The following is a 16,956-nucleotide window of genomic DNA, read 5'->3' on the forward strand; positions in this document are numbered from 1 at the left end:
CAACTGTCCAGTTTCCATTTTTGGTATTCAAACATTACAAAGCTCCATTCAGTAGAAAGAGCTTTATCTTGAAGGTCACGGTAACCAAGAATTCACAGACTTTTCACTACACTCTGTAATAAAGGTGAACTGTTAAAATTGCTGACTCCTGGATGCTTTTTCATTTCTTGTATTATGTGTTTCAGGGCCTTTCCTGCCCCTTCCAAAGACTAAAATTATTTATACAACTTATTTGTAAGTTATACAAAATGCTTAGTTGACAGTGGAAACCCACCAGTCAACCTCCACCCCAGCAAACCTTCCTGCAAAAATACCATTGTAATGACTGCTAACCTTTTATAAAAGAAGCAAAATCAATTAAATCCTTCCTTTGATTACTTAAATGGTTTTCATGTAAACAAAACTGAAGAAAAAAATCAATTTAATTCCATGCCTGATTGCTTAAATAATCATTTATACAAAGCTGTGGTCATCAGAGCAGGTCATTCTTTTCTGATTAAAGTACCACCCTCACAAACATTTATGGCAAATGTACTTTTTTATTTTATTCATAACATTACAGTAAGGAAAGAGGTTTTAGAACTGCTTTGCTTGGCAGTTCGAGCCACAGAAGAGAAGAGAAGAGAAAATCAGAAGAATGTAGGAAGAACATTTTCATAAGGTAGCCCAGCTCATTAATGGCTTTTTGGCCTCTTTTTTGGAATAAGAGCCTGCCACTTCCTCCATAACATTGTGAGAGCAGGTATCAGTAAGTTTAGTAGAATCACTTCTGGGTTGCTGTTCTGATAGTCTAAGGATTTCTGTTTGAACATGTGCCAAAGAGTCCCTATTCTACGGAAACCAGAATTATTCCTACAGATCATTGGAAGAATTTTGACGTGGAAGGTGAATCTGAAGATGCAACTAAGTGAAAAGAAATTACTAGTGCGAAAAAATTAAAATGTGCAAGAGAGGCCTGCATAGAGGCTGATAAACACTATAGATAGCCATTAGAAAGACTACATTTTTTAAAATGGGTTAAAGAGTTTAGAACCTTAAGAATGATCTTTAACGCCTTCAATATATGAGCTGTATGGCAAAGAAGGGAAATGCTAAGTGCATTAGACACTGGAGCTGATTAAGTTCAACAGACAGAGCATGCCAAGGAAACAGCATCCCATAAAATTTTCTGAAAAGGGAAATGAAATGAAATTTTCAGCAATGGACTAGGCTATTGCGCCAAACGCTGGGACAGGGTGGCTGCAGTGCTGTGCAAGCACATATATCCTCTTTTGCCAGCTCTGCTAGGGAGGCAGTAGCTGTCAGCAGACAAGACAGCATAGTTCTACTGTATTAAAATGACACCCCCAAATAGTTGTCCAGCAGAAATAAAGCAATGTGAACCCATGAGATCAGTATTAGAGTCTACACAAAAAGTCTTTTGTTTTACTTTTCCCAAAGAGCTAACACAGAGCACTGATATCCAAATTTTACACAAATTAAAATTGCCAATGTTCAATACTTAAGAAATTAAATTTTCCATTGAAAGGGGTTTTTAGCACATTATTTAGATAACAGGTTAGTTTGTCATATCGCAAGAAAAAAGCACAAAATCTACAAGTTCAAACCTATAGTATAATTGCGTAAACCAGAAGGATAGAGAAGAACAACATTATTATTAATGCCACTTAGATTTTACGCAGCATTGCTTCAGATGGACCGACAATGTAATGAATGCAAAGTATTTGGGTGCAGCAGCAGATCAGACAATGTTTTATCTACAGGAAGTTTGTGTCAGGCAAAGAGGGAGAAATCAGCGCTTCACAAGTTCCTGAGGGGCTGAATGAGGTCAGGCTTCCCATTGAGAGAAAGGGTGGAAGAAATGGGTGGAGTACATGGAAAAATATCAGAACACCAGGAACATATCTTGCGGGCAACCTTTACAAGAACCACAAGATAAAATGACTGGATTATGAACCTTCTTCAAAAACTAAATAAGGATTTTGTTCCTGTTAAGAGTAACTTTTTGCACATATAACAAGTAAATAAGAGGCAGAAATGGATGGAGAAATAAAATCTCTCAAAAATTAGCTGTCAAGTTTTAAGCAACTCTATAAAGGAGAGCTGAAAACAAAGTTTAACTTCAGCCTCAAAGGAAAAGGCTATTCACACAAGACACATCGCAGGAAAGACAAAAGGTAGGAAAGACACCCCAGAGGTGTTAGTGGACCATCAAGTTGGCTGCAGTACAACATAACAGGTTGGCAGAACCGAGCACCAGACTCTGCAAATACAGACTATATACAGCTGATAAATATTACCATTGTAGAGCAGAGAAACTTGTACAGACTAAGAGAATTAAAAAACATTACAGATTTTTCAAATGTTCCTGTCAATGAAATATGTTTAGAAAACCAGATGACAACGTTCAATTGAAAATGCAGAAAAAATCTGACATATATGAAAAAATACTGAAAAAAAATCGAGAACATCTGGTACATGTAAAATAAAAGTATGATGCCAATTTTCCTATGGTGTGCACTAGAATCTTGTGATGGTGGTATCATAAAAACACTAAACAAATAATAATTTGGCTGTTTAAGACTAAGTCCTTCCGAAAACAACAGGGATTCAGCTCAGTTCTCTGTCTCCCCTCGAGAATGGGTGAGCTCCTGCCAAAGTATGCGCTTAAAATGGTGAACGGGATAATAAGGCTATGTGCGTGGGAGCTGTATAACGGAGGTGGAAATACAATGCTCATTACACCCTTCTGCCTTGTGTTCAGCAGCTCCTAAGTGCTCTCAATGCTGCTGTGACAGCATGGTCCCATCTCTTCAAATGTTTACTGGCAGTTACCATTTTGGCATATTGACAACAGCTTCATATAAAGAATAAGTGAAAAAACAGATAATTTTATGGAATACAATCATTCTAATCTAATCAAATTGTAAAGAATTGATATAAAAAAGTTGCTAAGCATTTCATTAGAAATGAAAGTTTTGAACTCTTTTATTGTATGATAACTTTAATATAAGAATGTCAGTTAAGAGCACAGGTGACAAGTTTTTTGTAGAGGGGCTTAAAAAAATAACATAGGACTGGATTCAGTGTTAAGAAATGTAAAACTATATGTATGTGAATGGAATAGTAGGATTATGTCTATAAATAATTTCTGGTTTCTGAAGAAATGGTAATAGCTAAGAAAAAAGACCTTGGATTCTTCATGGACAGTTCATTGGAAAACATGGCGCAATGTGTATTGGCAGTTAGGGAAAGCAAGTGAGAATTAGGGTGTGTAAGGCAAATGAAAGAAAACTAAAATTCCATTGTACAAACTCATGGTTCACTGTCATCTGGAATATTGTATTCAACTCTGGTCATTCCAGGTCAAAAAAAAAGTTGAAAACAGAGTTCAGAGACAAGGGAGGAGATTGATTAAGACATGGAAGGTTTTGGCATTGAAAAAGATTGAACAGACTTGGAATACTTAGTTTAGAGAAGAGATGAATGCAAAATAGAAGGTGACAGGATAAATTATTAACCTTAATGCATTTTCCCTCCCACTATAAAGACAAAGGAAAATTAATGAAATTTAAAAAGACTATATTTTAAACCGGAATCACATCTTTTGAACCCTCCCATAAATGTATTAGCTTAAGATAACATCAAGATTAAGAACATAGTATGGTCTAAAGCAGATCTGACATTTCAAAGGAAAAACTTTTTCTGAAACCTTTCAGAATTTGATATTTTTATTTCGTATTTTACTTCAGAAATCATCTCCTTGCTGCTTCCAAAACATTCGCCAGGGACAAATGATGCAGACCACTGGCCAGGGTGTACTACTGATTTGATCCAGTTTGACTATTCCTATGCTTCTCTCAGTCTAATATCAGTAAAACCTTCTTTTACTCTTCTTTTACATTCTCCAACCTCTTTTCTCTCTTTCTCTCTCTCTCTCTTCTGATGCTAAGCTGGTAGATATACTTGTCACCCATAACAATAATACAGGAGCCATCATTAATTATTTTCCATATTAAAGCAACTGGTGAAGTAAGCGTAAGGCTTTCCCCATGCAACAATTAAAATAAGCATATTGGCCAAAATCTCACCTCCTCTTCAACCTATTGGCAAGTAAGCAGCAAAGATATGTCATTCTCATCAAATACTCACAAAATCCTCTACTCTGACTTTTCCACTGAGTTTATCACTCACTTTCACAGCCTTTCACGACCCTTTCTTCTATACATTTCTCTCCTTACTTTCCTATCAACTTGAACTTTTGTTGTTACTGTATGGTAAGTGCAGTCTACCACTGCCTCAAATAATTTCTCAGTCCTCATATCTACTTGAAAACTAAGTCAATCACTGAAGAACACTTTTCTTGTCATAAAGGCATTCACTGCTATATATCTGTTTAACTTAAAGTAGTTCTTAAAATTTGACTTTATAATGTCCTACCTTTTCTTGCACTGGGTTTGAATAAATGTATGTTTATATGGTCTTATGACGTGAATACTGTTATTTAACTGTGCAAAATACTGTGATCTGCTTTTTTTTTAAGCCAGCACTTATAGGCTAGCTATAGTATATACACATACATAGTATACATATAGTTTATACTATATTACTATAAACTATATATACTATAATACAGTATTTGAGTGTATATACAGTATACATTCATATGCACACACACATCTGCATGTATTTCATTTTTATGGAATACAGAGCTCAAAATGTGAAAAGGTCTCACTAGGATTTGAACACTGCCTGGTCTAGCAGGAAACATTCGGTGGTTAGCAATCTGTTAAGCGTTCGGCCAAATGCTGGAACAGTTGTTATATAATAGTTGCTTTTACTCTCCAGGCCAATAAATAGCTGAAAATCATGCCAGTCCATGCTTAAAACACATCAGTATTTTTGTAGGAAGTACAGTGAATACTTTAGTGAAAGAGAGGATGAAGTACTTTCCCGAGCTAAAGATTTAGAAGCTCTTGAGGTGGGGTGAAGGGAGACAGAAATAAGAGCAGAAAGGCCTCAAAGACGGTTATCAGCTACAAAAGCTAGTACACTTCCCCAACCCAGGAGTCTCTCCTGAAGATGTAAGATGTGCACTGAGAGCGAGTCCCTGTCTCGATCCTGAGGATTAGGTGATCTTCTACAATGTTTCAGAAAAAGACAGAAAGAAAACTCACTGAGAAAATCTCAGCAGACTTCTCTTTCCTTGCTTTCCTTTTGCTGTCTTTCACCTAGTACTTTATAAACAGCGAAAGTGTGGTATTTACTTTCCATTCTGTAAACCTCTGTTTGCTCTTGCCTGTAGCTCATTTCTTTCAACAGCGAGTTCAGGGTAAACTAGTAACTCCTACATCATATAATTTCTTTGGGAGTGATGACCCTTAAAGTAAAGATTCAGGAAGACCCTTGCAGTCTCTAGCACCTAATTTCTCAAGGGAATGCAGATGTTAGCATGTACCTCCACTAAACTATGTAGGTCTAGAAGCTAGTGATGCCAGTCAGGCTTCCAGTGCCTGTAATCAGCATTCACTGGCTAGCTGCATGGCAGCAGAAACACAGTGTTTGAGACATGCTCCCTACTTCTTTCCTGTAATTGTTTTCCCCTTCTCTATGCACACAGATGTACACATGCAAGTAAAACAAACCAGCACACAGCTCACTAAATAATGAAAACAGTCTGCGCAGTCTTCCCAGGCACTGTGCATGGATTTTCTGCAGCAGTGCCTTTATTTGCAAGTGGAGGGTTCTCTTTTGAGAATGGTGAAAGGTAGAAGAAGTGTTCGTATTATACAGCTGAATGACTGAATCAGGGGTCAGGTAGGGTCAGCCAGGTCACAGTTTTAACACCAATAATAATGAACTGAAAATCTTATGATTATTATTCAGATCCTAAGAAAAAAACACAGTAGTTCCAATCCTGTAAAGTTCAAAATCACAGGTCAGATTTCAAAAAGCCATGAGACTGCCTTAAAACCATAAGATTCTACTTTGTTTTTTAAAATCTCATTCTGGAGGTCGGTTTTCAAATTTTGAAGACTGTCACGTACAACAAATATATGAATGCCCAGGATACTTTCTGTTCTTATCACCTCTCTTACCCAACAGCATCTCCCAGCATCTATCAGGATGCTCAAAAGCTTTTTCTTCTGAATACTCTCCCTAATTCATCGACTTCTATCCAGATACTGACTCAAGACCCTTCTTACCAGGTTGGTTCATCTGCCCTGCTCCATCAGGCACTATTCCCACTATTTCCCTAAAGTGAACTCACAGCTTCCCTTCCAAAACGCTGCCTCTCCTGCCCCTGGAGAAGAAAGATGCTCATGTTGCTGAGTCCCTGCCGGTGCTAGCAAGCTCCCCTTCTGCTCTATCTGGAAAAGCCAGTATTCATAAACTCTTTTAAAACCATCTCAGAATGCAGTCTGTGACTAGTACATATAAAATAAATTCATAAGAGAATATAGAAGTCTTCACAAATATTTTCATATACCTGCATACACCTTTTATTTCTGCATTTGAATTTATATTTGAAAATGCTCACCCTATATAATGCATTGACTTATAAGAATCACCAAAATGAACACAAGGGAAAAACTGCTTTCTACAAGCTAATTGCAAAAAAAAAAAAAAAAAAAAAAGTCAGATTACGCACATTTCAGTAATGGTTTCTGGAAGATTTGTTGGGATTTCAGTAAGGCCTTTCCCACGACAATCCACAATGTTGTTACTACAGGTGCATGCAGTAGGGCAATGCAAGACACTGCAGGAGGGAGCCATGAAAGACTGATGACCTGGAAAAAAAAAGCGTTTCTCCTAAAACTACACAATACTGTCAAACAGTAATCCAGTTTATTTCAACAGTGAAACATCACATTTTACACTTCCCTTGAAAAATGGAAGGCAGAACTTATAAACATTTTAGCCAATCAGCTCATTTGAATTCCATTAATTAAAATATCCAAATAATAGCAACATGTTGACACAACAATGAGAGAAGAAAGAAAAATGCTCATCTAGCTGGTAGCCCTTTCATCATTTCTCAGCTTAACATCTCACAGTCAGAATCATCTTCTTAATGAAGAGTATTTGGGGAAAATTAAATGTGCTCAAAGTGCAGGCTGTTTTTCAGATACATTTTCTTTATTTTGTGGTTTTAAAAAACTGTTACTGATTTATTTAGTTTTCAGAATTCTCTGTAGTATTAAAAATGATTATCAACAGAAATGAATGAACTTTGCCACAAACACAGAAACTCTGCTCTTGCTAATTATGTTCTGTACCACAAATACTTAATTTGAGTATTGTCCTTCAGTGCACCTATCACTTACAGACAATTTTGGAATTATGACCTTTCCACCAAACCACACACAAATAAACAGAAGCTTTGACTTCACAGCTCATATTTTCACCTCTCTGTGTCAGCTCAGTGGATTCATTCCTCCCACAATTTACTGGTCATATTAACTCAGGTGGCTAATTTACACAACTTGCAGATTTTTTTTTCCTCAGGTTCTTGTGTTTTATGTTAAAGTCAGCATTTATAATCACATTTAAATTTACTAATTTCACATTTAGAAATGTTTTAAGAAGTAAAACATCCTATTACATATTCCTGGAAATGGATAGATTGCACATTTTCTAATACATTCAGTAGTGCACTCATTATTGCATTGATTTTGACTGAGAAAGGCATGAAACTCTCTTTCTTTTTCATTAATTAAGAAAGCTGAAGATAATTTTGCATTTGTCAGGAAATGACTTCTTGACTCTGAAATCATAGCTTGATTCTAAGATCTCTCTCACTATGCTTAATATCATATTCTAACACAGAAAGGGTACACTGATAATGTAAATAAGATCACTTCAAACTTGCTGTGGCTAGTGCTCTTCCTACTTACAACTCAAAGTAACAACTGATCAAGTTTTAAAATTACTCTATTGAAAAAGTTAGTGTTTTGGGATAGTAGTTTATAACATAATAATTTGATTTCACATTTATGTATGTGTTACAATGGTACAAACAGCTGCCACTAATAACCCATATTATTCTTTTTATTCTAACAATCAGAAAATATTTGGCCTGCTATTATTAAATAAAAATAGAGTGTGGGGAAAAAAAGTGGTTGTTCTCTCTCTTCAAAATCACCATTATAATCACCAAATTATAAATCTGCTATTGACAGTTGAACTCGACAACTATATCACTTACAAAAAAGGTATATGAAGCGATTTTTCTGGAAATCCTTTTAAGTGTGTGTAAAGGCAGAATTAATGGTAAAAATGGATGTTATTGCTAACACGGCAGTGCCTTAAACTTTGATATTAAAGGCTGTTTAACAAGGACAGAACATTGTGCTCTGCATAAAACTGTTTTGAACAAATAGATCTCTGCAAAATTTGGCATATTCAAGAGGGTTTTTGTGGATATGTAAAAATCAACAAGTGGAAACAACTCAGCTGAATCACTGAAAATACAGATAGCCATATTCTAGCTATTTTTGAATGTTTTTCAGGAAATTTGAAACAGTAGTCAGTTTACAAAAAATTTTCAATGTGAGGCTAAAAACATTTGAATAAGAAAGATAAACTTGCCTTCTTCCTCATCTAGAAGATATGAATAAAGGAAAAAAATGAATAGAGAAAATGTGATTAGTAATGAACTGTTAGTCATTTCATTATTTCATACCAGAAAATAACCTAATGCACTAAAGCATACCAGTAACATTCAGAAAGTTATTTGGGGATCCAGAACATTATTTAAACTGCAGAAAAACAAAACAAAACAACAAAAAAAACCCCAACAGCCTGCAAAGTTAAAAAGGCAGACCTTCTTATTACAAAAGGTTGTGGTCTCAACCAGTGCACCTTTTATTTCATTTTCCATATCCCTCCCCCATAATTGTATCCATAGGGGGCTATGTATTCTGTGTGAATGAATCACTTACACAAAATTTCTAAGAACAGAAGCACCCCCCCACACAAGACAAACGCTGATAAAAAAGAGATTAGTTTCTTTTTTACTAAAAATTAGCACCTCAATTACAAGAAAGCTAGGAGCCTAGCGAGACTGCGTAGCACCGCGCACTAGCAATGCGTGCTGGACTGCTGCTACGGGTGTTTTCAGCCAGGACTCAGTGAGACGGCTTGTTTCCCTTACCGCTGCAGACAAATTCCCGTTTCTGAACCTCAGCGACGTTGTGTCCACGGAGGTGGGACGGGCCCATGCACTGGGTGTAGAGGCCCACGCGGGGCCGCTGCCGCAGCCAGTCCGAGAGCCAGGCCAAGTGGCAATCGCAGTAGAGGTTGTTGGAGTGAAGTCGGCTGAATGGGAAGAAACACGTCAATGCACTTAAATTAGGAAGAACAAGCACAGAATCGACCAAACCCGTGCCCTTGAGCAACCAGCTATGAAGATTTACTCATAAAAAGTTGTTGATGAGGAATCGATTTTTCACATCTTTCATTGAAAGTTTGAGAGTTAAATGCTAATATACAAAGCTGTAGAAGCAGTGGTCTAATTCATTAAAGAAATAAAGGCTAACTAATAAAATAACTTATCTATAGTTTCTTTTCTCTTGCCTAAAGAAAGAAGTAAATATATGAGAGCTTGAAAGCTGCTGTGGAATTCTTTAGTCCAGATCTCTACAAGCAGTGAATAAGACAAAAATGTCAAAAGTAAATTGTCCTACGGTGATAATATACGGTCAGAAAAAAAAGTTAATAAAAGATTTGGTTTCCAATTAGACATATCTGTAAGTCTGGCCATTATTAATCTCTATAGAAACAGCCTGGAAAATCCCTTTAACAGGTCATATTCATTTTCTGCTGAACAAGACACTGTAATAACTCAATATAAAACACCTTCTTTCACATCCCTTTGCTGATTTGTATAATCATAGAAAGGGAGATTAGCTGCTTTTGGCTCCTAAGGACCTACGTTCTAAGCAATGCTTGAAATTAAAAGACCAAATGGCAGCAAGCAATGGAATTAAGCAAGTCGCCTCTCTGTTGGCAGTGACCAACACAAAACCATGGCTCCTCGCCAAGTGGCAAAAAGCACTTTGCCATTGACAAAATATGAGACAAATGTATTCACTAAATTAGGTAAATTACTTTTCTCTGGCTCTTATATTTTCTCAAGCTATAGAAAAGGACATCCACAGCTATAAATCAAATCCTTACTCAGAATCATCCACAACAGAGTAATGTCATTGTGGTCCTTTTTAGCTGATATGCTCAATCCTAACTAAATAACTCGAAAGGAAGTACAAGAAAATCAGACTTTAGACAAGAAGTCTACTTAATGCATAAAAAATCTGCAAAGCAACATGAAATGTGTAACAAACCAATATAAAAAAGAGATTTTAACTATTTCATCCTTAAAAAAAAATCACTAGAAATTAATGTTATAGGCAATGTATTTTCCTCTACTGATTCTTGTGTGGGTGCTTTTCAAATATAGCTCACAAAACAGCACACTCATTCAGTACAATCTGTGTCCAGCTGTAGGCAAGAACACCATTGCAAATCAGAACTAATACCACTGAAATCAATACAGTTATACAAGCATATTCTGACTGCAAATGGGATGTTACAGCCCTGTACAGCCATACAGTCATGTTACAGTCCATTTTCTTTTGTTTCTAAAATAATTTTTCAAAAAATAACCCACAAAAATATAAATGATAACAAAACTTGCTACATGATTCACTACAATTTATTGTTCAAAATATAAACTGTATTTGAAGGTTTGAAAGAAGAACAGACTTATGTTTTCTGGTCTCAGACCCGAAAGAATGGAATGAAATTCTATTCTTAAAATATAAATGAGGCCACCAAAAGCCAATAGCCAACACAATTTAAAAAATACTGTATTTGTTCAGGCAAGAATAGTTACCATACTGTTATGAAATCAACAGAACTACTCATCTGTGTGAAATTTCTTCAGTTAAGAACATTATGTTAACTGAGGTGAATAACCTTACTGCTTTCAGAATAGTTGTGTAACCCCCCCATATGTAAAAGGCTTCTTTCTATAGTTAGTTCTTTAACAATAAGAGCTACTCTTGAACTTTGATAGAAACATCCCATTCTTTTTGATTCCCACTCCACTGGAAATCCTATTTGAAACAGAATCTCAGGACTAAACCTTGAAACAATCTGGCTGTGTTAGTTAACACAATATACCCTCATTCTTAGTCCCACATAAACATACAAAAGAAAGAAAACAAAATAATCCCAAATTGTATCACTTGCATACACACACTTTTCGCTGTTTGTTTTAGTAGCCTGAACAGTACGTCTGTGAAAGTCATAACCTCTAAAAATGGGGACCTTATTGTAAATGCTGACACAACCTTAATTATAATAGCACTACCGGATGATGCTATAATTTTATGTTACAAAGAATGTTGGCGAGCCAGTTTAGTTTAATTAGGTCTGCTAGCAGTACAGTAATAAAAGCATAAAGATTTCCCATTTATCACATCTGACAGCCAATCAAAGATTCTTCCATGTTCCTAAATGAAACGTGACCCATTCAATAGCTCAAAGTAAAACAAATTTTTGACTTTCAAAAAACATCAATTTTTTTCTCTATGCAGCTCTAACATACAAAGGAGAAACCTCCCCGCCCCCCCACCCCACCCCTCTACCCCATCTTTTTTGTCAGAATGAATGTAGCTGTATGGAAACCCGAGTTGGGAAAAGGCCATGAAAACATTTCTGTAGACCTTGCCATCCCACAACCTGAAAACTGGATGGAAAAGGATGCAACTGCTTCTTCATCTCCTGAGCCCTGCATATTAGCTTTAGGGTCACAGCTTTTTTTGAAAGGTTTTATGTTTCAGAATTATCTGCCATACACACATACAGAGACTTCACAACCACACGACACTGGCCTCAATACTTTTTTTAACCAAGCTTTTTCCTTCCCTGCCTATATACATATTTAGAGACCACTGACAAAACTTGGCAGAGAAAAAACGGTATGATGAACACACTGAACTGATGACAGTGACAGCTAGTTTCAGTGGGACTACTTACAAAGTTCTGAGTTTGGGCATATGATTGAAACTTGCCACGGATAGTCGAGTGATGTTGTTATTGTTGAGAGTGCTGTGAAATCAAGAAGAAGCATATTAACAAGCTATAGTTATTTATGTCATGTTTACTATGTTTTTTTAAAAAAAAACAGCTAATGAAGAACACAGTGGACTGCTTTTTAGGATGGATATAAGGAAAAAGCCCATGCTTTGAGATCTACTTTGGCTCCAAATTCAATCTCTGTTAAAGCATTATGGTTTGACCGTGCCATTAATAATGCTGTGTAATTTGAGTCCCCAGTGATCTATGATTCACAAGGAACCACTAGAGCAGCCACAGAGAGTTTCCACAGAGGTGAAGAACATCTATGGAATTAAGGCTAAGAATGTCATCCTGATGAACAGAACTGCTATAGATGACACAGAGCTGCATGAACGATAGCAGTCCTTCTTCTATACAATGGAAGGAGTCAGGAATCTCAACACTTTGGCAAAGTATTAACTTAAATGTTAGACAATGTACCTAGAACCTCAGATAGGAAGTAGGAACAAAACTAAGTCAATACATTGTTGGCTATCATACACAGCAAATGATATTTGTAAAGATCATGAAACTTTACGAACGATCCTACAGTTAGTTATTATCTTTAGGCTGCATATAAAATGCAAACAAGCTTGACTTGAGAACAAGGAAACGAGTGATATAATTTACAGTTTTGACTTAGAGATTACTCATGAGAACAGGATAGAGAATGTTCTCTAGGGTTTAAGCACATAACACTAATAAATAATAAATAATAATTCCTACTGAGCAAACCTTTGTCTCTTTTGAAGAAGAAAGTGTTTTACTTCATTTTTAAAACAAAAAGTGAAATTTGTGCTCAATAAATCTTTGAATTTTTATCTGTGAATGAATCTTAAAGTACTCTGTGATCCTGAAACACAAAAAGGTAAATTCACAGCACCCTGAATAGAATCAGACTTTATACCTCCACATTAACCAAGCAGTTAATTACTGGTGCAGTGTGCTGCATTTTACCTTTGTATGCTTACTCCTTCCAAGTCCTAAATGTTTTCTTCATTGTGCATATGCCATCTTCTTGTATGCTCTCAGGGCATACATAAAAAAGAGGAGAATAATCAAAAGGAAAAAAAAAAAAAGATGGGTGGAATCATGCCTTCTTTAAAAACAGAATAAAAATGAAGCAATAAAAATGGCTGAGTGGATAAAACCACAAAAGGTGCCTTAGCGAATAAATGACAGTCAGCAGATCTTTGTAGGATTCTCTTACAAAGTCCAAACGGAAAGCAACAGGGCCCATAGCTCTTCCTGCATGACTTCTTAAAGAGGTTTTAAAATCATATCTTTTCAATGAAGGGAAGAGAAATCAGTACATATTTCCATAGCTCTTAGCTATTTAAAAAAAGGATATCTACAAATATTTTAATTTTCAGTTGCAGGTGTTTGATGTTTGACTTACTCTTTGTATCTTCCCTCATTTTGCCCGTATTCCTATTGTGTATGCATAATTTATTAATTTATTTTTGTGAGAGCACCGAAAACCATCAGAAGTAGTAATAAGGGATATATAGCTGATTAAACCATGACTATTTCTATATGATGACCAAAACACTTGTTTGGAGTACAGATTTGTAATCAACAAAAGCAAGCAATTCTTTAACCTAGAACCGCTACATACTATTGCAAAGAGTGTGATAATTGAAAGACATTTTTTTGAAAATTTCAGAAGCTTTTATTTTTTTAATATGGCAGCACTATATATTTTCCCATAGTTGCTATTTCCCCAGTATAGCTGGTTTTCTCTTAAAAAAAGAGAAAGAGAAACGGGAAAAAATTAGATTTTACAGAAAACTGCTAGAGAATTCACAAGTAGGGAGGATTGTGTCTGCAATTATTTTTATCTCTCAAAATTGTCCAGATTTCAGGTTGATTTTTATATCTTTAATACTAACAGCCTCTAAGATTCTGCAAGGATTTCCCCAATATATGACCTGTTACTCTGGTAAATACTTCAAATTGTGACTGCAGGCTAAGTAACTTTGCCAGTGATTGGAAAGGTTTATAATATTCTTATATTTTGAAGTAAGGTACACTTTCCATGCTTAGATAGAGTAAGTCTAAATGAAAAAAATATGCAGTTTTATAAACTATTCAGAGCATATAAATTATGGTCTGATCTACATATCTTTCATTCTTTAATATATATTTGAAAAGAAGCTTCTTTAGATGCATATTTTTCCATATTGTTCAAAATATCTATCCCAAATTTTTTAAATGTATTTTCCTCTATATCATTGCTTATCATATAACATTCAAGACAATGAACATCCAGTTACATATCTGAATAACGCTAATAGGTATATTCACACACAAAATTCTAACTACCAACTTTTCAGCATACTATTATTTTTACAAAGCTTTTTTATTCTTTTTGTATTCATTGAAGACAATGTGAAATTTTTACCACGGACTTCGACTGGCAAGGACGAGCTTTTTAGAGCTAAAAATTGCAGGCATTAAAAACTGCAAAAGACACTTGATTTTTTTGAAATACACATTAAATACTTGTGCCTGTAAAGGAAGCTTGTATTAAAAACATGATAACCAGATTAAGCCATCACTGGAAAAGTTATTCTGTCATATACGTTGAGTTCCAAAGATAAAAGTCTCACAGAACATTAGGTCTACTGACAGATAAACAGCTCTTCATAAACGTAACCATTAGACTTAATATTGAATCTACAGTACATTTTTACATGGTTTATACCAAAAAGTTAACACTTTGCTTGCTACTTCTGCGATTACAATGAAAAAAATAATTCAAATTCAGCTGTCAGATCCATTCACTCGTAAATAAGACCAACTATTGCTTAATAAAAAAAACTGTTCTCCTTAATAGCTCACATATTCTTATGTCCTTGCACACAGACATTATTATCGGAAAAGCTTTTTTTCTTCAGTAACTCAAAAAAAAAAAAAAAAAAGGGAAGAAAAGCTTCCTCCCACCTCTCAAGGTGTGATTTACCAAGTGTGAATCAAAGTAACATTCAATGCTCATGGATACACACAGCCAAGTCTTTCACTTCCCTTACCGAAAAAAGCACAGAAAGAACGTGACATTGTGACTGACAGAGAAAATATTTCAGCAATGGGAGCTGCGTCTCAAATTCTTAACTGAGCCACTTTGCTCATTACAGTAACTATTTTCAGGTCAGGGGTCACTGATGATAATTTTGTTACCTTTAACCTCACTGCCTGCAACTTTGAGACAGTGAGGAAGAAAAGAATACAAAAGAATATTACAATACAGACCTCTAACCAATGACATAAATATGATATAATAAATATATATGCATATACCTAACAATGAAAATATTAAAAATACATTTAACATGGACAGGCTAAACATCTGAACACACAATCGTAGTGTTAGCTAAAAAAAGTGCCTCTTGAATGTCAAACACATTTAGTATATTGTTCCTTAAGACTGAAGGATCAAATTTATGTCTGACTATACTACAAAGGCAATACTGAAAATGTTCAGCACTTCAACAATGATACATAATTCACAAAAATACTCATTGCTTCCTCCCCCCCTTTTAAAAGAAAATACATTCTTTTCTTACAGTTTCTACCATCTACCCTTTAAAAAAAAAAAAATTGTGTGCAATGGTTTTCTTGCTGAGTAAAGGAATACCTGTGTCTCTCCACATATTTTTACCATTTTATAGCACATGGCAGTGGATTATTTTAAGACATCTCTTCACTAGACCATTCTGACACCAGGCTGCAGCTCGCAGATAAGCTTTTACATTAGTACTCCCCAGATACTGAGCTCTTGCTAAAAGTAAGAGATATGAGGAATACTTACAGCACTTCCAGGTCGCGCAGAGCCCTAAATGCCCCATCTTCAATACAGCTGATCTGGTTGTAATCCAGTTGCCTGTTAAACAGATTAGGAAGGTATTTGTAAAAGAGAGGAGCACTGGCAGCGCTATGAGCAAAGAAAGCCTCCTGAAGGGTCTCTATAGCTAGGCCAGACTGACTGCAACGCTCTCGCAGATACGCTCAGATGCTTAAGACCGTCACACACCATTCTGGCCTGGATGCTGCCACAGAAATCTCTTTTTGTTCTGAACTGTCTGTGCAAAACAGCAGCTCTGGGAAAGCTCCAGTAAATAATAACTGCACCTTATATTAAATGCCAAAGGAATGCAATTTCATCACATCAAGAAAAGCTATCCATTAAAAGCTCTCAGCGTCATCTTGCTGAAACAATTTCATTAAGGTAAAGGACGGTAAATCACTTAATGTCACATGCATCCCCTCAGTGACCTAACAGAATCCATTTATCAGAGCAGCCCAGCTGCATGTTAATGCCACTGTCCCTGGCAGGAGCGAGCGGGAGACCACTTTTAGGGGTCCGCGCGCGTGTGTGCGCAGTGGGGGGGGGGGGCTGGGGGGAAGCAGCACCATTTCCTTCCAGAATATTTCTAAATGTAGAAATAACAGTGCCCAAGGTATTTACAAACATGGTTAGTTATACCCGTTAATTCTGTTTGAAATGAAACTAGTAGTTCTGCTGCAACCTCCAGTATGTGATTTTCTGCGTGGTTTTGTGTTCTCTGCAATTATATGCAGATAGGATGTTGGAATGGAGCACTCGAATTCTGGAAATAAAACTCAGCAATCCATCCCATACATTATTAATCTTAAAGTATTAAGTTATGAAAAATTTCATTCATTTCTCTGAAGAATATTATTACTTTTTCAATTCAAAACATGTACTAATATACAGTACATACTGCACAATTAAAACAAAAACCTCTACTGAAATTAACAACCACCCAAATACAAAATCCAAATTTCTCTGCTGATAATAGACTTTTT

At 35.8% G+C, this 16,956-nt stretch overlaps 1 protein-coding gene across 5 annotated transcripts in view; it reads right to left on the reverse strand.

The window, feature by feature from the left end:
• SLIT2 (slit guidance ligand 2) overlaps nucleotides 1-16,956 on the reverse strand; it is a 257,918-nt gene that overhangs the window by 79,075 nt on the left and 161,887 nt on the right. For all 5 annotated transcript variants that reach the window (XM_067298185.1, XM_067298183.1, XM_067298186.1 and 2 more), the window contains exons 6-9: nucleotides 15,938-16,009; nucleotides 12,046-12,117; nucleotides 9,158-9,321; nucleotides 6,653-6,791 (exon numbers count right to left, since the gene is read on the reverse strand). In XM_067298185.1, coding sequence (XP_067154286.1) covers nucleotides 6,653-6,791; nucleotides 9,158-9,321; nucleotides 12,046-12,117; nucleotides 15,938-16,009 — 447 coding nt within the window. The remainder of the gene's footprint in view (nucleotides 1-6,652; nucleotides 6,792-9,157; nucleotides 9,322-12,045; nucleotides 12,118-15,937; nucleotides 16,010-16,956) is intronic.

Source organism: Apteryx mantelli, chromosome 5 (genome assembly GCF_036417845.1).
Source record: "Apteryx mantelli isolate bAptMan1 chromosome 5, bAptMan1.hap1, whole genome shotgun sequence".
NCBI lineage: Eukaryota > Metazoa > Chordata > Aves > Apterygiformes > Apterygidae > Apteryx > Apteryx mantelli.